This window comes from Ananas comosus, linkage group 1 (assembly GCF_001540865.1).
Source record: "Ananas comosus cultivar F153 linkage group 1, ASM154086v1, whole genome shotgun sequence".
NCBI lineage: Eukaryota > Viridiplantae > Streptophyta > Magnoliopsida > Poales > Bromeliaceae > Ananas > Ananas comosus.
In genome coordinates this window covers 11,927,978-11,952,432 of record NC_033621.1, presented here as the reverse complement: position 1 = coordinate 11,952,432, position 24,455 = coordinate 11,927,978, and the positions used below count along the sequence as shown (strand labels likewise).

The following is a 24,455-nucleotide window of genomic DNA, read 5'->3' as shown; positions in this document are numbered from 1 at the left end:
TTTTTTTCGCCCACTCCGAGGCCTGTGCAGCCACAGTCTTGTTGCTTAGTTCATCTTTCTAATAAATGAAGTAGATAGCATGCTACCCTTTCCTCAAAATAAAAAAGTTAATTTAAATTTTTTTTTTAATTGAGAAAATGATTCTAGAAGTTAGGTGTTTCTAGAAGGAAATCCAGTGCATGGCCTCCACAATGAACTCATGCACCTTTTTTTTTTGAAGTGAACAATATATATGCATGTGTGTTTCAATTTGATAAAACTAATGTAAAGACCTTCCTAATTTAAGTTAATTAAAATAAAAATTGTATCTAATTAATCAGTGATTTGCTTAAATTTCACTTCTCTAAGTTTTACCTTTTCTTTTCCAATGAAAGTGGTCTTTAATTAAAGTGAAACACATCTAAATTGGGATTTTTTTTTTTTAAGAATAATAAAAATGGAGTGACATATGGAAAAACTTTGTATATTTCTCTTTCAAAGGTAAAAATAGTAAATGTTTGTGACTTTGAATCGAAGCTTCTCCCTTTGCGGTGACCAAATATTCGGCAATAAAAAAAAAAAAAAAAAATTCTCGATCCATCTCCTTCGCAAGGACTTGGTGATTTTAGCATGGACTAGGTCCACCACATTACTCATGGACCGGTTGTTCTTTTAGGTACCGTTTGGTTCGGGTATAAGCAAGAACTAGCTATTACAGGAATAGATACAAGTATGGGGATAAGAAAAATAGTGTTTGGATGAAAATTGAGTTGTTTCTGGGGATATGAACAATTTTAGATAGTTTTATATAAAAAATGGAGGTGTTGGTGGGGATACAACATTATTTAATAAGCTGCACATTGTTAGAAAAAAAAATTATATATGCATAGTTCTAATTATTTGATAAGTTGTAACTTCCGTTTTTAAAACTCAAATAAATTTATTTTGGCCATAGAAAAATAGTCAATATATATAAATATATAATTAGGATGAAATACTATTAATAGTATTTAAACTCTTTTGCGATCGAGTTTTTAATCCTTGGATGAAGGATTAGGATGATAGTGGTCCGGGTTTAGCGATGGTTGATTGAATAGTATGCTCTAAATGGTGGAATTGTTAAAGTATAGATTTAACGGTTAAAAAATCGATAACAAAAGAGTTCAAATGCTATTAATTAATAGTATTCCAACTCAACTCTCTCTCTCTCTCTCTCTCTCTCTATATATATATAATTGAGCTCCAATAATTTTAAAAATACCAAGTTATTGGTGTTTATAGATTTTCGGCCCTTGGATAAGCAATGTGCGGTTAGGATAATAGTGGTCCCTTAGAATTGAATAGATAGTTAGTTGAATAATATAATTTAATGAGTGAAAATAGTCAAAAAGGTAGATCCAACGACAGAAAATTTATAAGAACAAACTGCTTAGTACTTTTAAAAGAACCATAGCCGAACTCTAATATGTGTGTGTGTGTTTAGAACATGCTTCTCTACTATCTATAGTATCAGGGCTTCGATGTTATAGTCTCGTTTTTGACTTTAGGATGTTCAAATTAACGATATACATTAATTAATATGATTCAGGGTATATAAAAGTTTTTAGGAATGGAATTTTTTTTTTTTTGACATTATTTACTTAATAAGCAAATTATGTCAAAATAAATAGTAAAAATTAAATAATCTCTAAAAATTAAGGATAGGATTTTTAAATTCAAGATCAAGAATGTTATCCTTGAACAAGATAGTTTAGAATTTGTTTTATTAAATTTGAATAAATTTATATTCTTCCACACCGTTAAATTATCAGACTTGTCATAACAGCCAATAAAAATTGGCAATTTTAAAATATTTTGATCATAAAGTAAATGATGTCTAAAAAATATAAAAGTTTATTTCTAAAAGCTTTAAATACACCATATTATTTTTAACGGTATCAATTGTTAATATGAATATTATAAAATCAAAAACAAGACTATACTAACGGAGCTTCAGTACTATAGATAGTATTATTGTCGTATTCTCTTTCTATCTATAGATACTGCCAAAAACACCATCAAGATTACTGTTATTACTGTCAAGAAAAGGGATAGAAATAATGCTAAATAGACCTATCAAAAATCAAATTCTGTCTTTCGCGGTTACAATTTTTTTTTTTTTAAGTTACCCAAAAATCTAAGGGACCGTTTGGTTGCATATAGTTGCAACTGCACTGCAGTTGTAATTGCATGTAAATACAAATTTTGTGTTTGCTTTGATATATTTAACTCCAACTACTGCAGTAGGAACTGCAAGAGGAGGCCCAATTGCAGCAGTTCGAATTACGTTCAAATTGACCGCAGTTCTAATTATAGTAGTTGGAGAGAGTAATTTTAAATAAAAGGCGTGCTTACCTCCTTAATATTTTTTAAACAAGAATTTTTTTTTTTTTTATATATTGGAGGTAATCTCACCATCATATATATAAACTAATAAAATTTTAAAAATTATTTCTCAACTGCATGCAACCAAACAAATTATTTATACTTACAGCGCTTTTACTACATCTAACTAAACAAAATTTATATAGTTATAACTATTATATTTTCAACTGCATACATCTCTAACTGCACTGCATTTATAATTACATCTAACCAAACGACCGCTAAGTGTCCCCTGCCCCCCTCCTTAAAAGTAGTAATAATAAAAATAATAAGTGGATTTAATGTTTGATTAAGTTAAATAGCTAAAAAGGAGAATTGGTGGGTCCACAGATGACGTGGTAGACCATGTCCAGGAATACTTTGGCCCTAATTCCGCAACAATGCGGTTACTACTCGGGTAATGCTATGCGATCCCCACGTAGCCACCAGATCCACCACAAATCCCGTAACCACACCGCCGTCCTCACCGAGCCTCTATGCTGACGCGCAGGATCCGCCGCTCAACAAACCACTCTTCAATCTTCTCCGCCCAAAATTTAACGGCGCGATTCGCCGCACGTTAATCGTACGGTGGATCACGCGTCCAGAATCGTCCGCATATTTATAATGTTCGTACAATACCCCCTCCGGTCCACAACTGCTTCGCCGGCTTAATTGGCCCTTCCGAAAAATGCCGTATTAAGAAGTATCGAATAATTCCCAGAGTCCGGTTCATACTTATCCGTGCACTTAGTGCTTATCGACCGTCCACCTGATCCACTGTTCGTGAGATGAAGGGTTGGATGTAGGTTTAGTGTACGGATGCTTTTATGCACTCGGTGCGCGAAGTATTTTTTTGCAAATAGGCCCCTGCTAATAACTGAATTGATACGTCGCATTTACACCGCTATTGCCGTCTCCCTCCAACCAACTCTTTTTGACCACCTCTCTCTCCTCTCTCTCTCTCTCTCTCTCTCTCTCTCCTCTTTCTCTCTCTCATGGACACGCTCTTCTTCGCCTCTTCTTCTTCTTCTCCGCTCTCCCTCTCATGGACGGGGCCGCGTTACGAAACCCTAGGGAACCGCAGCGAGGAGCCCTAGATCGGGGCCGCATCCTCGCGGGCATGGCGGGGGTCCCCCCCCTCGGGTTCCTCCTCCCCTCGTGGTGGGAGATCGAGGTCACCGTCGCCGCGGCGCTCCTCGTGATCGCCGTGTACTCCTTCTTCGAGAGGCTCTCCTCCTCCTCCGGGAGGGTGGCGGCGGCCGACGGCGATGACCCGGGGGCGGCGCAGTCGCGGGAATCGGATGATAGGGACAAGGTATGGGGTGTGTGTGTATGTGTGTGGATTTGGCGAGTCTACCGTTCTACGATTCTCGTATCATGAGTTTGATCGGAAATTCTCCCATTCACGGTGGAGTTAGTGTTTTATGGTGAACCGAGAGTAATTGGATGCGTACACGTGTTGATTTGATATGAATTTTGATGAAATATCTACAATTAATTGAACTAAACGATATTGATAAGTCACATATGATGATTCCTTGCGTTTATTTGTGTAAATGAAGTAGGGTACATACGTAGCATTCAAACTAGTGTTTATTGAGAGGGAGAAGGTGCTGCGCCTGCTGAAGAATCTAATTTGTGGGGAAGTGAATGGTATTGCTTAGACCTAGATGGTTTATAATCTGCGAAGGTGAATGGGATTAGAGAGAGAAACTAAGTTCAACTTGTTTCTACAATTATTGTTTTAGCACTAAGATATTCACATCTCTTTGTTGTAGTTTCTTCTCATCTTCCATTGAATGTTATGACATGGTTTTTTACTTGTCAGTTTGCTATTCTCAGTTTCATCAAATAATTCTTCCACTTGTTTGACATGCAGTTCTCCACTTCTTTTGTAGATGAGTCAGTTCAGAGGAGACTCTCAAGGCCCTTCTGCATATGTAGTGAAGGTACCTCTTGCTGGAAAACACTGAAACTTAAGCGACAGTGACATGTCGATCAACTACTTTTCGTGGCCTGTAGAAATCACACCATTCTTGTTGATTTCTGCTTATTATTAGCAAGCTTATTTTACTTGCTTTGGTTTTCTGATGGTTCTGTTTCTGCTTCAGTTGGAACTCTTGGCCGCCAAGAATTTAGTTGGTGCAAATTTGAATGGGACATCTGATCCTTATGCAATAATTACTTGTGGTGAACAGAAGCGATTTAGGTAATTTGCTTTGAATATGCTATATTGTGTGATTGAACTTGTAAAATTTTGGTTTATGCTTGAGTCAAACATTTATATTTGGTAACTGGTACTAGAGACTTTTTGGTTATCCTGTGTGGTAAGACTAAAATCTTTCCTTATAAGGTAAATAAAGGAAAGATTTATCATGGTGCTGACAAATGAATAAGAAAGTACCTAACGGCTTGTTATTTTGTCCTTTCCTTCTTTGAAGTAAGAACTAACAATTGTAATACTTCAGCCCTTTCACAATAATGGCTTCATTTTAATTTAATTGATTCCTCTATTTAATCTTTTTGGATGTACTCAATTAGCACTTTCGGATTTTTTATTGTCGTATTTAAGTCAAACATGACAAGTTTCTTCTCGTCTATTGTGTTGCTTTCCAAACTAATAAATTTTCACAATGATGATCTGATATCATTTTTCTATCTTATCATGTTAATACAGCTCAATGGTTCCTGGCTCAAGAAACCCAATGTGGGGAGAGGAATTTAATTTTTTTGTTGATGATCTTCCTGTACAGGTTATTTCAGGTCCCTCTTCGTATAACCTAAACTAGTTTCTTGATAAAAGCTGCTATATACAAATGACCACTTTTTTTTTTTCGGTCATCTATGCCAGACTACTTTATACCTTCCACATGCCTCCTCCTTGTGCACCTATTTGGTTGCTAGACTATGTCCTTCGTTGGTAGTACGTGAAACTAGGAATCCTTCAATAGTTGTATGTCCTTAGTTAGTTGCATGTGAAACGAGGAATCTAAATGTGAATGAATGTCCTTCATTACTTGTATTTGGATCTAGGAGAGTGGGTGAGGTGAATGGCTAGGTAGAGCATATGAATGGGGTTGGCAAAACTTTTAAAAATCTACGAAGTGTAATAGGTTTCTGAGGTTCAACGAGAAACCTGTAAAGATATGAAGGATAAGTGCATAGGTTTCTGAAATTCGATGAGAAACCTATCAGGAGGTCCACTCTTGACCTTGCAATTTCTAGAGCTAGCTTTAGATATAATACATATTGATGTATTAGAACTGCATGATGAAAAGAGTTGTAGATGACAACTGCACTAAATCATACTTTGTTTTTGGCCTAATCTAACGCTAGATAAAATTTTAATAGCTGCCATATCTCTCTCATTCTTTATGTCACTTCTTGTTTGTCCTTTTTGTTGTAAATAATTCTTTTAGATATTCCATGTGAAGCCCTTGTCTATGTTGACCATATCGTAACTTCAAACTGATGACATAATCATCAGTGCAGCTGAATGTAATATGTAACTCTCCCATCCCTATTTGATTTAGTTTTTGTACTGTTTTTTGTTCTTATTGGATCTTATAAACATTTCTTGTAGATAAATGTAACAATATATGATTGGGATATAATATGGAAAAGCACAGTTCTTGGATCTGTGACTGTTCCAGTTGAAAGTGAAGGCCAAACCGGTGCTGTCTGGCATACTTTGGATAGTGCTTCGGGACAGGTTGGGTATTACTTATAGACCTGATATACCAGCCAAATCCTACGTGTACTTCATTGGTTCTTTAATTTGTTTGACATATGCAGATCTTGTTTGCTTTTTAACAGGTTTGTCTTCATATTAAGACTGTAAAGCTTCCTGAGAGTTCTTCCAGGTTATTGCTATTTCTGGTCTTGATCTTTTGCTGGCTGCTTGTTCTTATTTCCTCTTTCAGTTTATTATGATATCAGTTGTGTTGGATACAACTACAAGAATGCAGTTCATTGTTCTACAAATAGCTTATAATCTTTTCATATAGATGCTGATTCAAATGGAACCGAGGAAAAAAACTGACATTTTTATTTTGTTGGAACACTAGTGGTGGTGATATTATATATATATATATATATATAGAGCAGGGCTGCTGTGNATATATATATCTCGATCAGAGGATATGATAGATATCATGGCCCCGTCGGGGCCATGATATCAGAGTAAAAGCTAGAATCCCACAAGTTTAGTTGCTAGGTGTGGCAATTTTGACTAGATCCCATAAATTTCAAAAATCTTTATTTTAAAATATAAAAAAGCTGTATCAAATGAAATACTAGTTTGGTAAAGTTTTAACAGTTAAAAGTTACCGATGATACCGCTCAAATCTCAAATTGACACATCTTCCTAGATTTAAAGAAGTTTAAAACTATCTTTTATGAAATTTGATAGATCTAATTCCAATTGTAAGAACTAGAACTTAAATTTTCAGGATATGAGTTTAAAATTTCAAATAAATTAAAAGTGGCAGGTAAAACTGTATTAAATAAATGATTCATTTGCTACAGCTTTTTTTGATTTTAAAATAAGGATTCTTGAAGTATATGGGATTTAGTATAAATTGCCACACCTAGCAATTAAACTTGTGGGATTCTAACTTTTGATCTGATATCATGGCCTCGAGGCCATGATATCTATCATATCATCGCATTAAGATATATATATATATATATATATATATATATATATATATATATATATATATATATATATTAGATTATGACCTAGGAATAATTTAATGTTTTTAAGTGTAGTAGTGTACTATATACGTGTAGTGTTCCAGCGATAGGTACTAGTAGTGGAGTATATGTAGTATACGTATATTATTGTTTAAGAGATTAAGCTTAAGATTAATTAACCTAAAGCCTAATTAAATTTTATTTAGAAGTAAATAAAGTTCTTAGCGTTAAAAACATTTTAATAATGTTTTCTAGATTATGTAGGGTACATAATTTAAAATTTTAAATTTTGATTAAATTTAACGCTAAGTGTTACGTTGGCGTACTGTATCGCCGTAGGATCGGTGCAGCGTGTGTTCGTGGCGTACTTTATGCACGAGCGTACCGCGCGCGCCTAGAACGTTGTACACGCGCAGCAAGTACGTTGATGCGGTGTGTAGTGTACGTTAGTGTACGGGTTGATTAATTAATCACTACGGTATGAGATTAAGCAGTACGTACCGGTGGCATCAATTAATCTACTCCACATTTCGTAATTTAATTGTACACGTACGTACCGTAGCTCTACTGATTCATTACGTACCCGATGAATGCATGCCAACGTACGTTAGAAACGTTGGCAGAGCGGGTGAACGGCTTACGATGCCGACACAGTTACCACGTAGCACATAACCAAAATTAATTGCAAAGCTTTATTAGTTTTAACAAGTTTTTATTAGGAGTAATAGAACTAAAGCTAGTAAGGTTTTTTGGGTTAATTGTAGCTTTTTCTCTAACCTAGATTTTGTTTGCTGCTTGGACAGAAACTATGGTGACATTCTTTTATACACATGCGTCGCCTTCTTTTATTGTGTTAATTTTTAAAAGAACTTTTTGGTTTTTAGTGGAGCACAAAGCAAAATCTAGAAATTATTATCTAGATTAACTAGATTAGTTTATCCTAGATATAAAATAATATAAAATGGAGTGCGCCCAACTCTAGTGGCGCTTCAGTTGTTAGCAACAATTTTTAAACAAGCAGGAGCGAATCGGTGCTTGCGTGGGCCGGAGATGAGCGCAGGTGTACTTTAGTGCGGGAACTAGCTTAAATCTGCTGGCGAAGTTAGGCACTAGGTTAGTGCTTAATTGGGAACGCAGCTGAACTCCTTCTACTTAGTTAGAAGATCTACACGATCGTTGAAAACTTCTAGCTTTGGCTACCTAAATAACACCTACTGAATTCTTTCTTTTTCCTAACTGCCGATCCCAAAAGAAAAACGAATTAAAAGATAATTAAAATTATACAGTATACTGTATATAAATATTACTCTTTTGGGATTGCATTAGGATTAGCTTTAGGATAAGGCTAATCTAATAGGTAATTGGGTATTCAACCAATACTATAATTGGTTTAAGGCTTAGGATTAAGATTAAGCTAAGCACACATTGTAAATGTGTATTCAGGAGTATAATAAATGATTGCTAATCATTTATGTGGTACGTTGAAAATGTGTATTTATGGAGAGATTAAATATTTTTAATGTTTAATCAGGAAAATGATTATTTAATCATTATATATATATATATATATATATATTAAATGACTGAGATCCTTAGTAATTTTATGTTTTATATATGTTCAATTTCACGGTCACATTTAGTTGTCTAGCTAAGTCTTATATTTAGCTAACAAAATATGGACTTACTATCTCATACAAAAGCTATCTCTAGGGCTTTGAACGGCTTTGCTGGAGCTGATATTCGAAGAAGAATTTCTTTGGACAGGCAGGGTCCTACAGTTGTTCATCAGAAACCTGGGCCTTTGCAGACCATTTTCAAACTTCCTCCAGATGAGGCACGTCTACGATCAGTAATAGACTCTAATCCAACCAATTAAGTAGAAATTGTATACTCTTAGTACTTGAAAGATTGTTCAGTCCCATGTATTTCAATGATTTATTAAGTTGTTTTGTTGCAGTCAGTTGATCATAGTTATTCATGTGCCCTGGAGAGGTCTTTTCTGTACCATGGTCGCATGTATGTCTCAGCGTGGCACATCTGTTTCCATTCAAATGTATTTTCTAAGCAAATGAAGGTTAATACTACTCACTTTTTTCGTATGTGGTGCTGCTGTGCGTTTTCTGGAATATAATCACCACATTGGAACCTCTCTTTGTATGAATTTTGGTTAATAATTTGATTTTTTGCAGAGCATTTTTTGCTTACTTCCAAGGGGTTTGTGTTGGAAATGTAGCTTTTAAATTGTTGCCGATGGTTGTACAATTAAGTGTATGATTGATAGCTATGCTATGCTTATTCTTAATCAGATTTGTATGCGCTCCTCCTACCCTGTACATAATTGAATTTATTTTGTGTTGAACAGATACGTCAATCTAGTTTCGCCCTTGTGTTACTTGCATTCTGTCTTAGAAAGTAGCATCTTTTTTTGTTATGTATTCTTCTCCATGTAGTTCTTTTCAGTTGAGATCATAACATTTGTTAGCATTATGACAAGCTGTGAGAAGAAAACAAAAATAACTACAGAGCTTTTTTCCATTTCTGATTTAAGTATTCGTGGAATGGGATGAGAAGAATAAAATATCAAAGAATTGTTTTTTCTGATTTACAGTTGTATGATAAATAAAATTATTATATTGTGTCTTCTTCAAACATGCTTTTTCCAGCATAACCTTAGTTCTGTTCTTTGATTTTGGTTAATATCTTTCTGTTTCTCACTTCTCAATCTTCTTTAACTTTTTCCTTTATTTTTAGAAATGGATGAGAAGTTCCCAACTCATACAGCAATGATAGTTTACATTCTTTCTTTCTTTCTTTTTTTTTCTTGAATTCTTTAATGAAAAGCTTGATGTCAATGCTTGGCAGGTGGTGCTCCCCTTTGGAGACATTCATGAGGTATGTTTATTACCTGTTTGTTTCATGTGAAATCCTGCGATATGGTCTTTGTAAGGATGATTTGCATTTCTTTTGCTCCTGTACTGCAGATTAAACGGAGCCAACATGCATTTATAAATCCTGCCATTACAATTATTCTTCGTATGGGTGCTGGTGGACACGGTGTGCCTCCTTTAGGGAGTGCAGATGGTAATCTCTATTTAATAATGGGTAGATAATGGATTACTATAAAAGCATTTTTAATCAGTATTATTTTTAACACTATATTTGTTACATTGTTTGCTTTGGAAGGGAGAGTTCGATATAAGTTTGCGTCATTTTGGAATAGAAATCATACATTCAGAGCATTGCAACGAGCAGCAAGGAATTATCATGCAATGTTGGAAGCTGAGAAGCAGGTATTCTCCTTAACAACTGTTTTATTAGTTGTCTTACTAATGTGAACTATTTTTGAGTTGTCATGCATTTTAAGTGTTCAAGCATTCATGCAACTTTCGTTTGCTGTTTGCTGGAGTTAGTTTGCCATAAAGTTTTCATAGACTGATTTGATGCGTGTGATAGCTGCATATATATACAGCATTAATGTAAATTTTATCCAGAGAGTAGAACTTGCGGTGGGCATTTCCTATACAGCTATACCTTTTCTACGTGTCAGTATGCAAATCATTATATGAGTTTCTAGTAGAACATTTATTGATATGTTTGAATTTTGTGTGAGGTTTTGCTTAGTAGGAATTTTATGAATCTCCTTCCTGTATTTTGCATTTTAGGAGTGGGCACAGTCAGCATTGCGTGCACATAGTAGCTCTATCAAAGGTAGCAGGAGAGAGACAAAAGTGCCAAAAGATAATGGTGTTGTGGCTGGAAAGATCCAACCTTTCATCAAAGAAGAAGTTCTAGTCAGCATATATGAGGTATTGGTCAAACTTCGACGCCATGCTAAATTTGTTTCATTAGCTTTTCTTCTAATTATTTCACCATTTCTTTTTTTTTTTTCAGGGTACTTTTCCATGCACAGCTGAGCAGTTCTTTGTTGTGCTACTGAGTGATGACTCGAAGTTTATTGCCGAATATCGTTCAGCACGGAAGGATACAAATCTTAATGTATGTAAATTCAACATGTTACTTTGTGAAACTCATGATTTATCAACTGGCGTGGGGACATTAGAATGGATATTTGGTAATTTTTCATCAGATAGTTCTGAGTCTCATTGAATCCAAAGATTACAAAGGTAGTTGTGATTTATGAAGAACAGAAATTTCAGGAATTTAAGATAGCTATAAACAGATTTAGATGACAAAGACTTAATAGACATGAAAAACAGGGCTAAGTTCTTCCTAATTTTACTGTGGAAACGGGATTGAATTCTTTCTAAATTTACTTTGGCCATAAAATTTGCTGTATTTCAGAATATACTGCAGACTGATACTTCGACCTAAATCCAGTTCTTCGTTTTCTTTTATGAAAAAACCTTGTTCTTTTCACTCGCATCGTAGCACAGCAGTATTTGGTAATGTCTATACGCAGTTGTTGTCATCCATATTCCTGTTAATTGAATTTTAAGCTAATTTTTTTGAAGCTGATGAAAATGTGATGCATCATACGCAAAGGACAACTTCAGATGCCATATCATAAGTTTTTTAAGCTACTCAATTACTGGATGATTTCCCGACTTTCGTGCTCTTTACAGATGGGCCAGTGGCATGTAGCTGATGAATATGATGGCCAAGTCAGAGATTTAACCTTCAGATCATTATGCCATAGCCCTATGTGTCCTCCAGACACGGCCATGACTGAGTGGCAACATGCGGTTCTTTCAGCTGATAAAACAAATCTGGTGCGTTATGAAGTCAAAATTCAAATATATTAGGAACATTATCCTGATTTTTGATAGTGTTTTGATCTTTTGCCCTTGATTATATGTTTAATTCAGAGTACCATTTGTGTTTTGGTAATATTTTGTGGTCCAGGTGTTTGAGACTGTTCAACAGGCGCATGATGTTCCATTTGGCTCCTGCTTTGAGGTACATGGTGCTTCCTAAAATTAATTCTTGCTAATGATTGTTATTGCGGAGTTATCAACTTGATCATCCTTGCTAAGCTCTAACAACTCGCAAAGCCCAACATATTGAGTGAGTGAATGTTTTTCTGTTTACAGATACACTGCAGGTGGTCACTGAAAACAACTTCCGAATCTTCCTGTACGCTTGATATAAGAGTTGGTGAGAGTTTCATGTCATTCGCCGTTCCTTTTCAATTACTGATTGTTCGTTTTCCTAATATCTTTGTTTTCTTCTTATTCCACTACACACCAACTTTCGCCAACTTCATCAGAAGAAATTAAACACGAGTTTGGGCTTTTGCAGGTGCGCACTTCAAGAAATGGTGCATTATGCAATCTAAGATAAAAACTGGAGCTGTCGACGAGGTTTGCCTCACATTGCTTCTTATTACTCCTTGTGAATGCATATTACTCGACAAACGAGTTTTAATCAGTTGTCCTTTCTCTACGAGCAGTACAAGAAGGAAGTAGAGCAGATGTTAGAGATTGGGCGCTCATATCTTCTCAAGGCTAACGTTTCGGCTCAAAATGACGATGGAACATCTGCAGTACCTCCTCCATCTCAGTGCTAGCCGCAGAACCACATCGATTGCCGTCTCCCAAAGTATTTCTCTATTCAAATCGCGGCCTTTGTGGTTCAATTGTTAGTTACCTCGTATCAAGCCATTTGTACCCTGGAAAAGCTCATCACATCCTCCGACACAGCGACCTCTGGTATTTATTGCAGTTTTGCCGCCCAGCCTTCGACAAAGAGAACTTGTGGTGCGTGCTTTTTTTTTGTATATTCATTGACATGTAATATCGGAAGTTTGTTTCAAACAGATAATATTTCTGAAATATAGAGAAGTTTTTTGTTGTTTGTGTTCGACAATCACAGCCTTGTGATTTTTTTTAAAAAAATTATTTTTATATTATATTTTTTGTTGTGAGAGGGCTTATATACATTTTGGCTCAATAATTTGGTTCATCAAGTCTATAATTTGATCAAGCTGCTCTGAATAACTTCTTACATCTAAGTAACAATGTTTTGCGCATATTTCTATTCCTTCTTCCAGATCATTCACTCCTTATCTCCATATAGAATATACAACTAAAACAAATTGGTTCTCATCGCAAATATAGATCATCTTAGAGTTGATCAGCAGAACTCCTATAGATTACAAATCGAGAGAAGCTCAAATTGCTTTCTCGCAGTAAATTCAAACCTTGTTTCTAATATTAAAAGTAGATACCTTCAAAGCAAAAACTATAGGCGCCGAGTATCTGGCACGCCGGTAATGATCTTTCAATTTTCAATCCGCTAAGTAACAACTACGTAGCATCTAGTCTATATTCGGAAGCCGATCATGCCCCGCGAACAAATGCAATAGGATTTGCAGAGCCAGCATTATCATCGGCAGCAGAATATGCAGTTTAAGCACTGTGGAGGGTCGAGCGGTAAATCGAGAGTTGAATTTGTGATGTCATCTTTGCCGCCTCTAAATATTGAAACATATATACTATCACCTTACACCCTCCCATCAGTATTCCGCAATCAATATACATGCTTTGCTTCTAGGTCGACGGGGTAAAATGTAGGTTTAGATATTCCAACATAACAACGTGGAATTTGCAACACTTGTAGGGGAGCATTTACGGTGTGGAATGTATTATCATACTGATGAGGACTTCATGGTTCTAAAAGAAGGCTATTACTACTACCCGAGCTGCCAGCACTGAAAGGGAGGTCTCGAACCATAATACGTAAACTTTCGGTCCCCATAGACTCCAATATCTCAACACACTCTTGGAGATCCGAATTGTTCATCAAAAGAACCCATTCTCCTTCGTCGTCCAGATACTTTAGCTGAAAGGTCCCTGTTGACAATTTGAACCTCTTTCCGATCTCCTCTGTCAACTGATACCAACCCATGGAGGGAAAGAACTTGAACCGCACAGTGTCCTCTTTGTATGTAGCTTTTATCCTAATGGCCAATCCACAATTAATATCGGCGGGTGTCACATTTTTGTCCGAGTCCTTTTTTGAAGTCGGGCAACTCGATGCACTACCACTGGATGAATCTGTTGTGTCAGAATTGGTAAGATGGTTTTGTTCTGTGATCCTTTCGCTGTTTTTATTGTTTGTATCTATTCCAATTTCCATATTTTCTGCTACTTCCAAGCCCAAATTACTAAGTTTAGAAACAGCTCGATTGCTTCTTTTGTTGGCAGCATTGGATGGTCCTTCAGAACTCCCACATTCATTAACAAACCTAATTGGCAAATCGTGAGAACTAGTAGCTTCTATTTGACAAAAATTTGGTTCGCTTGGATTGGCCATAGGGTTTCCGCTAGCCAAACAGTTTTCTTCCAATCGCACAGGAAACTGTTGTTGTTCACTGATGCCTAATGAATTTGAGGTCATTGTTGTTTGTTTTTCAGGAAAACCAAGATCCTTTGTCAGATTTCCAGTAGATGGATCAAACATAAGTGTTCCGGCCATTCCTGGCACAGAATTTATCACCGTCTCGATTTTCTTCATCGAGTGGTTCACCTTGCTTATCGTTCGCGATGGCCATCTCGAAATCCCGTTAAGCCTGCATATTCTTTTCAGCGTGGTCGGGCAAACTGCGAGGTTAGATGCTCTTTGTATTAGAGAAACTGTTAAACTCTAATAATGCATGCAAATTAAGTAGTTTCAAAAGCACTATCGATCAATCAAAAGTATTGACATATAGAATTACTTTAGTTCTATGAGCTACTTCCCTACCAGGACCATATCAGGCCTGCAAGAATTAAAGGAACTGAAGATTTCCTATTCTTCTTTTAGCCACATAAAGTGCTTTTGAGCCCTGCCTATGCTTCTCTTTTCAGCTGTTGCCAACTCCAGTAGAATGTTTGGCAAACAAAAAAAGCTTCTGCTTCAGCAAGAAGCAGAAATGACATTCCCAGAACAAAAGCTCCAATTTGGAACTTTTGATTCCGCTGCACAGAGAAGCTATCTGGGAGGAGTTTGATACAAAGCTTCTCCTGATAGCAAGATTCAAACAACACTTCATCAAACAGCTCTCCAGTCTAGACTTTTCTGTTCACTGCTTGTTAGAAACTTCTCAGAACTAATTCGTCCTTCAATTTCAAGTACATAATACTCAAATGGATCTGGTAACTTGAAGAATGAAAACCTCATTGCTAAATTATGTGAAATAACCGTTATTCTCCAAAAGCTTAAGCTATCAGAGAACGGTGTTTTTAATATATATATATACAACAGTAATGCAAGACCACAAAAAAAAGCAAATGGAAAAGAGATGCTCACCACCAATGCTCTTTGCAGCATCCTTGAGAGTCCCTGAATAGTATTTTTGAAGAACACTCAAGCTGATATTCTTTTCCACGACACTACGCATTTTCTTCTGATGTCTCATCGGACCAGATTTTTTCTACAATATAAAGTTTGAATGTTTAGATCTAATTAAAGAGTGGATCAATGTTCAAATTCTGAATAAGTTGACAGTTAAACAACTAAACGGCTAATTACAGTGCGCAGATGAAATGGTCAATTACATTGTTAGATGCTTCCTCATATATGACCTACTTTGACCAAATCAAACTTTTGAACAAAGCACGAGAGCTCATTTAATTAGTCTACCATTCTCTCTCCGTTCTTTCACCACATGGCTCATGCGTATAATCTTTTGTGCCATGATACTCTTTGAAGCATGAAATATATGAAAGCCAAAAGGATGCATGCTTTGAGTAATGTAGTATCTTACTAACCTTCAGTAACTAATCTTTCATTTTAAAAGCAGAAATTTTATTTTTACCATCAAAAACCAGCTTTCCGATTGCTATACAAGACTAACCAAGATTCCTACTTTCTGCCCTTAGGCATGCACTAGGTCTTCAATATGTGCAATGCAAGTAACAATTTGGAAAAGACCAGGAAAAGAAAAGTCGGAGAGCAAGCATTTAAGTGCGGGAAAAAAGATGCTGCATGATATCAATATTTCCTAAATGTAATGAAGAATAAAATTTAGAAGAGTACGATAAAAGACCAGCACCTTATCATGGGAAGCATTTATTTCTTTGCCATGCCCCACGTGTTGAATTTCAAAATTGAGCGTGGTTGAATCCACAACACTTTGGAAACCACTCGCAGATGTATTTCCCAACTTTAAACTACCCAATCCCTTGTCAATACCTTCTTTATACAAATTAAAACGAATTTTCTCATCTCCTGAAACAGTTCTCAAGCTTCTGCATATTCTCTGCAGCGTACCCGCGAGATTGTTTAATAAAAGTTGTTGCTCTGAACTCCCTTTGCAATTAACTGGTAGAAAGAACTCCAATACATAATCATCACGACCGGTGAATGTGCTCTGAACTCGAATTGCCACAGCAGCATGTAGGCCAAACTTCCTTGCATGGTGCGCAAATGGGTAATGCTGCACACCGTAAACTTTCACATCGGGGGCAAAGATTGGTTGTTTCGATTGAATTGCTTTTCCAGCAATGAACTGCCCTTTCTGCACATTATGTTCGGAACAAGCATGTAGAAAACCTAGCATTCTTCGATCATTGACATAGCAAGATGACTCTTGAACGGAGAGCATGGTATTGTTCTCTGCAAGTGAGCTTGTCTCTCCTATAGAGCTTCTCATAGTTTCACTTAAAGTTTGGCCGAATTGTCTAGTGGGGACCCATGTGAGCGCAAGGGGTAACATATGTGCATGACAAACTACTCTCAGGACATCTAGTATCTCTGTGAATGCAGACTTCTGACCTTGTGTAAGATTCTGCAACTTTAAATTGAGCAATATGTTAAGCAAAAGAGGTTTTAAGGATCTAGAAATAAGAGCACTTACACTTTATGCAGAAACTAAGTGATGAGATGTCTTTTCAATAATGAGTTTTCTTAATAAGAGATGCAATGTCGACAGGGTGAATGAAATGACTCCACAGTCACGTATTGCTTGAAGTCTTGTTCTTTGGATTAGGCAAGATATGTTGCAAAGGCCTAGCTTGGGAATTCATTCTCTAAACGCAAGCGCTATGATCCTTTATAGCACCAAAAACATCTAAAAATGTTTAGCGCTTTGACACACTGTGCTACAAAATGCTATAAAATGGCTGTTGAAATCTCCAAGAAAGAAGCATATTGCCAGTTGCTTCTCGGATGGAGGCTCCCACCACCATTTCATAGCATCAAATGAGTAGCACTCTAAAGGCTTCTGCACTAATGACTAAACAGATCTTTTTAGCCATCTTCTAAATTCCCAACATATATTACTTTTTTGCAGAAAAAGTAACTTTTGTCAAGTTGAACATACAATTGAAGTGATACATACCTGTTTTCGAGCTCGAGCACATGTTTTGACACTCCTTAAATTTACAGCCTGCAGAAACAAGAAGTAACAGAAGTTACAGATACAACTACAAATTATTCTGCAGTAAAATAGTACTCCACAACAATATAAAGCTGTAGATAACATACAAATCAAATAACAATAGCAATACCAATCTAGTGTGAAGAAAAATACAAGATGAATTATTTGTATAACAGCAGTGGCTAGATCATAAAGCAAGTCAGTAATACACCTATAAGACACCAACATCCTTTTTTTGTTATTCATACAATGATAGGGTGTTAGTTCCACCTAAAAATTACAAACAGAACTTGGAACAGTTAAAGTTCCATCAGTGGGGGAGAAAAAACTCATATGTAAGAATTGGGATCAATAAGATCAGAGAAGCATTACATATCTCATAAAATATTTTATCTAAATATAACAATTAATTCTAGTAATAAGCAATATAATATGGCATTCCAAACTATTCAAAACTGTTGCTTACCTCCAGAGCACCGCATACACTATCAATGTCGGCATCAAAATCGGCTTTCTCTTTCTTTGTAACGAGTTCAAGTACCGCACAACATGAGCTGTCATGTGTATCAAATATCGGCAAGGCAAGAGAGCCACGGACTTCATGAGCAAGCGCGTGATTTACCCGCAAATACTCTATCGGATGATAGAACGCTATGTTCGAGGTCCATTCGGGCATTCCCGAAATAAACACTCTCCCAGGCAGTCCAGGCGACATTCCGGGTGCTTCTTTCCACGAAAATGTGAATGACCTAGAAACTTCTCGATATCCAGAAAAGATTTGGTCTAAAAGGTAGGGTTGCTCCGATGTGCTTAGTATATACTCATCTCCAACCTTCATGGGCATCCAAACTTGGGCTAATATCCCTCCTCCTGAGGATTTTTTGAACAAAGACAGTGCTGTGAGTAACTTCTCGACAAGAGTAATACCCGCGAAGGATCTCGGAACTATACTATTTTCATCACGCGCATCACCACTCCTATCCTTCGATGAGTTTGTTATCTCGATCGAATTCAATGAGCACCTGGAATGCAAATTGGCATTTTGTGGCCTGATATGGGGACTATCTGTACAGTTTGAAGGATCAAAACTTTGTGAAGGAAGATAAGGATCGGTTCCATTCTTCGGCTGAGCAGAGGAGTAGTTGAATGATAGCAGCAATCGATCAGATATAGAAGGATTGCAGAGCTCAGTGAAAGTTTCAATATTCATGAGAGCTGAGTAATTGAATACATCCTCAGACATCGGGGTGCCATTTCCTTGACTAAAGGGTGGAAATTGATCCATTTGAGCGCCGAAACAAATCAGAAACCAGTTTGTGCTCCCCTACGCCGAATTGGGCATTCCATTTTTAGTTGCTAAACGAGAACTCGACATATAAAATCCAATCTTAAAAACCAAAATTTGCTGTATCATAAGGTGGAACTGCTTAGTTTTGCTGAATCTCTTTCCCTGTCAACATCTACAACTATAGAGACCCAAAATTTAAGCCTCTTTTTGAATCAACTAAAAAGAATCCAAAAAATATTTCTTTACTCCAAATCCAAGCTAAAAGTCTCAAATTGCTGCATCAGAAACTGAAAATCGTTAAAATAGCACCAAAATTCGTTGAAGAGGAGCCGAAACCCTTCCCTCCTATCAACAAAGACAAAATTTCAAGCCCCCTTTCGAATCCAGTAACAAATAAACACAAATTTGAGAAACAAACCCAATCAGATAAAACAACTTCAACTGATGCTAATCCAAGTCGATTCCTCGCCCCAATCCAAGCTAAAAATCATCGGAAACTGAAATTTCGTTCAACTTAGCACCCAAACTTGTTGGAGAGTAGCTGAATCCCTTTCCTTGTGACCATTCCCATCCACAAAGACTCAGATTTTAGGCCACTTAGGTCGAAATTGAGCAACCGAGAACAACAATCCGAGAAATAACCCAAATCCAAACTCAAAACTTCAACAAATTCACCAAAACTCTTCGAAATTGAGAGATTTATCAAAAGGGAATCGATCCAAAAAAAGGTCGTAAAACCCTAAAAAGTTGACAAGGTGGACAACTTGTTGTTCTCGAAAGGATTCTTTAGTAGATAAGATTCCTCGCGGGTGGAGCAATGGCTTTAAGAGATATTTACATGAAAGCGGTTTACCACGTCATCTGTGGACCGCATGAGGTATCAACCGTTCATTTCCTTTTCGAAAAGGAGGAAATTTAATGGGTGGCCGACATTTCGAGAAAGGATGGGACAAACGACCGAGAATATCGGTCTACAGATGACGTGGTGAACTTTGTCCACATAGTAATACAAGCATCGGAATCGCCTCCACCACGAATTTAAAAATTTGTAGTTCGTCATGGTGCACCACGTCAACCGTAAACCGGCCAATAATTTTGTAAAGACATTCCATCACAGCCGTTCGATTTAGAGGCGGATGGAGAAAAAGGGTGGATATACCGGTGGTGTATCAACGGCGTGGTAAACCGAGTTCATGAGTGGTCTCCCTACCATTTGTCCCTTTTTTTTTTAATGGTGCGTGGCTTTTTGTTATCCGTAACGGACACAGGAGGCGGCGATTCGAGATTACTTTATTCCTTTTTATCTTTATTATTTCAAAAAGAAAAAAAATTAAATTAATAAAAATTATTAAAATGGAACACACTTGTTGCTCATAGTTTTAAATTCCAATTTGATTTTGAATTTCATTTTCAGAGTTTCGGGTACCGTTTAACTTATATTTTTTAAAAATTTTTGAATTGTTCTAATTTAGGTTTAAATTTTTCTATATCAATTTCTCTCTCATAAGATTTAGAATTTACTTTATTTTTCCATCAAAATAATACTCAATCATTTTCTGTTAATAATTCATCTACGAATTTTGTTATTATATATATATATATATATATATTGTAAGCGGTGTTTATTTTTTAATTCATTTTATTAGATTTTTTTTCAAACCGAATCCAGACCACATAAAATTTATAATTATTTTTTTGAACTATTTTACAATTTAAAAAATCACACTTTTTTATTATAATATTTTATTTTTATTATAAAATTTTGTAATTTTTGATAAAATTAATATGATTTGTGAAAGACCACAAGACGACTTAAATTATTTATAATAAAATTAAAAAAAATGTCAAATAAAAAATATTTTGTAAAACCCAACGCGAATTCGAACCCGATCCGAACGGGCTAAATATTGGCCCAAAGTGAGGGGCATTTTTGGAAATGCACGAAAAGTACGGAAAATTAGGGTTACGGGGTTACCCCCAAAGCCATATATAAATCTCTCGTCGCCGAACTTCTCACGATTGCTAGGGTTTTCTCGGAAGGGGCCGATCGATCGAAAGAGGATCTGATCTCCCCACCAAAACCCTATACCATGGTATCTCTCTTACTTTTTCCCTCTCTATCATTAAGTGTTCTTGCGGTCGAGTAGTTTGATGAGTAATTTGCATGCATTTTTCTGTAATTTAATTGGTTTGGATTGGAATTTATTGCTTTTTTGTAGGGTTTTTATGGTTCAGGTTAACTCTTTTATGTGTCCTTCACGTAGATTTGTGATAAACCTGTGTACTTAATAGTTGAAACTTATGTTTTTGCCCTGAGAATTTAGCCATTACAGGTTTGGCATGTATCATTTTAGGTTATTAGGGTTCAGAAGATTTGTGCTGCTACACCATTGCCATGTGTTATCTGTGGACTTTTGTCTGCAAATTAGTGAAGAAAATGGAAAATTTCTTGTTTTTTAATGCTTTTTGGGCCAAGTTTATTGGGTTGATGCTCCACTGTGTGCTTTCTAAGCAGAGGAACTCAATAAATGGAATGGTGTTAAACCATAAATCGCAATCTGAACAAACTGTGACAAGTTGGTTTAGTTAGAATGGAGTGTTATTTGGTTCTTTTGATATTATAAGATAATCTTCGTTCCTCCCTGCGGATTAGACATGCATTACATAGTTACCCAATTTAATATTCATGCATTTTGGAAATGATCATGTGCAAGTGCGGTTTACTGAATCATTGTATTGGAGCTTTGTGAGAATTTATAACCAAAAAGGTTTTCTGCAATTACTTTCTAATTCCTATGGAAGTTCAGCAATGAGAATCTGGAGATTTTATTACCTGGATAAGAAGGGACATGTTGCTTTTTTGTGTTATTTGATGCAAACCCGAATGCTTGTTCCACTTTTCGGAGTACTTCACTACTGGACATTATGGTTTGTTTTATTTTGGTGGTTTTCCAGTATGTGCTGTTGGCTGTAAGCAGTAAAATAGGGTGCTTTCTATTGTTTTTTAATAACAATTGTCTTATGTGCTAATTTCCATGTTTTTTTGTTTGGCGTGTCCTTTTGCAAGATGCTGTGAATCATTTTAGAATTTATATTGTTTACAGCCGAAGGAGATTCACGAGATTAAGGATTTCCTTCTCACAGCGAGAAGGAAGGATGCACGTTCTGTGAAAATTAAGAGGAGCAAGGATGTCGTCAAATTCAAGGTTCGATGTTCCAAGTACCTGTACACACTCTGTGTGTTCGACTCTGAGAAAGCGGATAAGTTGAAGCAATCTCTTCCCCCAGGTTAATAGTGTAGTTTGTGGCTCTTTCCCATTGATTTTATATGTTTTCTAGTGCTATTGAAGGATCTCCTTGGAGTTTAATTTTCACCAGTTTCTAAGAGAAGAGCAAATTATTTTCTCCTGTTTTTATTCCTCTTATTGGCTTTTGAGGTTCATAGATATGAGCCATTCCTAGGACTGATCCGAAGATGCTGCATTAATCTTAGGTAAAAATGTATGGTGACCCTCTCACTTTTTGGCCCATTTTGAAGCAATCCCGCAAAATTTGTTTTCCGATTAACCAAACTTTGATTGTTTTGTCAACTGAATTCCCTATACAATGGAAATAACTCAAAAACAAATGAGCAGAAGTTAAGGGGTCTGTTTCGGAATGGCCTATCGCTGAGTGGCTCTCTGTACATTTTTACCTTAATATTATTTTTGAGCCTTGCCATGTTTTTCATCATTTTTTTGGTAATTTTCATGTAGAAATGAAATCTACGAGACAAATATTCTCTGATTGCGACTAAAAAAAAGTTTGGTAGTAGTATTATTTTTTAATGCATAGTATAAGCTCATTTGGGACTTAGGAAGGAAACCATCGAATCATTAAGGTCCAGAGTATATTCTCCTTTGAATGTAACTCAGGACACCGTAGATCAATTTTTGGCAGCATTTATAACCAGCAATTATTAATTCTCCTTTTGTTTTATTTTGTAGGTTTGAGTGTCCAAGATGTTTGAAGATGAAGCCATAATAGCTTGCGAGCTATAGCGTAATGTGTTACGCATGTCTATGTTGAACAATGAGATTAGCTATTTTGTGGTTTTTCTTATAGCAACTGTTGTCGTAGTAGTTTCCTGAATCTTGGAGAAACTTAATGATTTGGATTGCTTCTTTGTTTTATCTGCGAGATCAAATTTTTTAAATTTTTCAGAAATTTTCTGCAGCATGTTCCTAGTCTGGATATCTCAATCCTTGAGCGGATCGATATTTGTAACGATCCGACCCACCAACAATAATAACTTATTGGGTCTAAATCGTCGGTCCAAAATGCTTAAGTTTAGTTATCATTACTAGTGTATTCGTCACTTACAAACTCATCAGATTCTCTCACATTATCTGATGTGGGACTATTGGGATGTCACAATATTAGCTGTGTATAATATTTGCTATTAGCTAGAAATGGAACTTATTTGATAGCTCCAGGCTCCGGAAGCAGAAGATCTTCTGCAAAACTGAAAGCCAACCCTTTGTTTGCTGAGCTTTCTGGGGCATCGAAAACATAACCTCCAAACTAAATCTTCTGCGACTAGCATTGCAGGGACGTTAGTAGGAACATTTTGATTGCGAAAGTTGCTAGGGTTTTGTAATCATCTTTGCTTGTGGGTTATATGGGATTATTCAAGTAGATCTCTGTGAGAGCTTCTATATGAATAGTTGTTTTGTGAGAGCTTCTATATGGCTATTTGTTGACACATTGAAAAATTACTTTTCTTCCGAATATCTCACTTGTAAAGCAAAACAGAAAGACTGGCAGCTCTGCTAAACAGTTTTTTACCTGTATTTTTTTTTTTTATGAGACATCATCATAAAATAACTTTACTATGGTACTCTCTCTTTTTTTTCCTAACTATATTATTTAAATTGTTTTTGATCAAATTTACTGGTACATACGAATCAAGATATCCTTCAACTATTCTACACAATAATAGTGTGCTTACTCTATCAATATTCTTTCTATGCAATAATAGTGTACTTAAATGAAAATTTGTCTTCACTACTCTTCTCTCTCTCTCTCTCTCTCACTATCTTCTATATAGATTTTAAAATCTTTACTATTATTATCTACTTTTTTTGGCCTATTTTTCGCGCTGCTTTTACATTATTCAATTTTTTTTTTCTTTAACTTTGTTGTACGCGGCCCACTTTAAAATTATTCTTTGAACTGAAACTCGACAAATTCAGAGATATGAATATTTCAAAGTGGTTCGAGAGTCGAAGCGAGAGCGCGGTTTTAGCTGATTATTTTTGTTTATAGTCTTCTTCATATTTTATTCGCTGCTATAAGTTTCAATGCTCATGAGTTTCATTCATTTATTAGTTGATGTTTAAATTTGAATATATATATATATATATATATATATTTTAATCGTCCATCAATTTTGATGAATGATTAGGATGAATGATTAGGATGAGAGAGAGAAGAGAAATTGAGATATCCAATTTCTCTTCAATTTATCTTCTCTCTCTCATTCTTAATCGTTCATCAAAACTGATAGATAATTAGAAACTTCGGAGCGTAAAAACTATTTTACTCTTAATAACAAAGTAGTCCTACTCTTTCTATATATAAATATTATTGTTGGTTCGGGTATTATCATTTTTATTTTTCCTCTTTTTATTTTACTCTTCAAAATTACATAATAATATAATATACTTGAAACACCTACCAACTTTAACTTTAAAAACACTCTATAAAAACTTATTAATTTGA

General features: G+C 35.8%; 3 protein-coding genes across 6 annotated transcripts; 2 read left to right on the top strand and 1 right to left on the bottom strand.

Annotated features, from left to right (window-relative positions):
- Positions 3,341-12,909, top strand: LOC109721670 (BAG-associated GRAM protein 1). 3 transcript variants are annotated; one of them, XM_020249404.1, is made up of 18 exons: positions 3,341-3,700; positions 4,284-4,334; positions 4,497-4,594; positions 5,063-5,138; positions 5,969-6,097; positions 6,202-6,248; positions 8,794-8,917; positions 9,041-9,157; positions 9,946-9,975; positions 10,065-10,164; positions 10,267-10,373; positions 10,746-10,889; positions 10,975-11,079; positions 11,667-11,813; positions 11,947-12,000; positions 12,135-12,198; positions 12,343-12,404; positions 12,494-12,909. In XM_020249404.1, the coding sequence occupies exons 1-18, from the start codon at positions 3,431-3,433 to the stop codon at positions 12,608-12,610; spliced, it is 1,842 nt and encodes a 613-aa protein (XP_020104993.1). In that variant the 5' UTR covers positions 3,341-3,430; the 3' UTR covers positions 12,611-12,909. The 3 variants fall into 3 exon arrangements, with proteins under 3 accessions (XP_020104993.1, XP_020104988.1, XP_020105002.1); XM_020249399.1 differs by having other exon boundaries at positions 8,794-8,932; XM_020249413.1 differs by having other exon boundaries at positions 3,342-3,700; positions 4,265-4,334; positions 8,794-8,932.
- On the bottom strand, positions 13,052-19,455 carry LOC109721658 (protein NLP2-like). Of its 2 annotated transcripts, none has more exons than XM_020249379.1 (5): positions 17,871-19,455; positions 17,366-17,413; positions 16,079-16,819; positions 15,334-15,457; positions 13,052-14,645 (listed from the first exon to the last, which is right to left on the bottom strand). In XM_020249379.1, exons 1-5 carry the CDS (start codon positions 18,687-18,689, stop codon positions 13,708-13,710), a joined length of 2,670 nt encoding a protein of 889 aa, XP_020104968.1. In that variant the 5' UTR covers positions 18,690-19,455; the 3' UTR covers positions 13,052-13,707. The 2 variants fall into 2 exon arrangements, with proteins under 2 accessions (XP_020104968.1, XP_020104977.1); XM_020249388.1 differs by having other exon boundaries at positions 16,079-16,813.
- Positions 20,642-22,883, top strand: LOC109707646 (60S ribosomal protein L38). The gene is made up of 3 exons (XM_020229086.1): positions 20,642-20,785; positions 21,797-21,980; positions 22,679-22,883. The coding sequence occupies exons 1-3, from the start codon at positions 20,783-20,785 to the stop codon at positions 22,699-22,701; spliced, it is 210 nt and encodes a 69-aa protein (XP_020084675.1). The 5' UTR covers positions 20,642-20,782; the 3' UTR covers positions 22,702-22,883.

Excerpts from the sequence above, each read along its gene's own strand:
- LOC109721670 (XM_020249399.1), top strand. The coding sequence starts at position 3,431 with ATGGACGGGGCCGCGTTACGAAACCCTAGGGAACCGCAGCGAGGAGCC. Across the intron at positions 5,139-5,968 it reads TTGATGATCTTCCTGTACAG|ATAAATGTAACAATATATGA; the intron begins GTTATTTCAGGT and ends CATTTCTTGTAG. Across the intron at positions 12,199-12,342 it reads TACGCTTGATATAAGAGTTG|GTGCGCACTTCAAGAAATGG; the intron begins GTGAGAGTTTCA and ends GGGCTTTTGCAG.
- LOC109721658 (XM_020249379.1), bottom strand. The coding sequence starts at position 18,689 with ATGGATCAATTTCCACCCTTTAGTCAAGGAAATGGCACCCCGATGTCT. Across the intron at positions 16,820-17,365 it reads GTGCTCGAGCTCGAAAACAG|TTGCAGAATCTTACACAAGG; the intron begins GTATGTATCACT and ends CTCAATTTAAAG. Across the intron at positions 14,646-15,333 it reads TGCTGCAAAGAGCATTGGTG|TTTGCCCGACCACGCTGAAA; the intron begins GTGAGCATCTCT and ends CTAACCTCGCAG.
- LOC109707646 (XM_020229086.1), top strand. Across the intron at positions 21,981-22,678 it reads GAAGCAATCTCTTCCCCCAG|GTTTGAGTGTCCAAGATGTT; the intron begins GTTAATAGTGTA and ends TTTATTTTGTAG.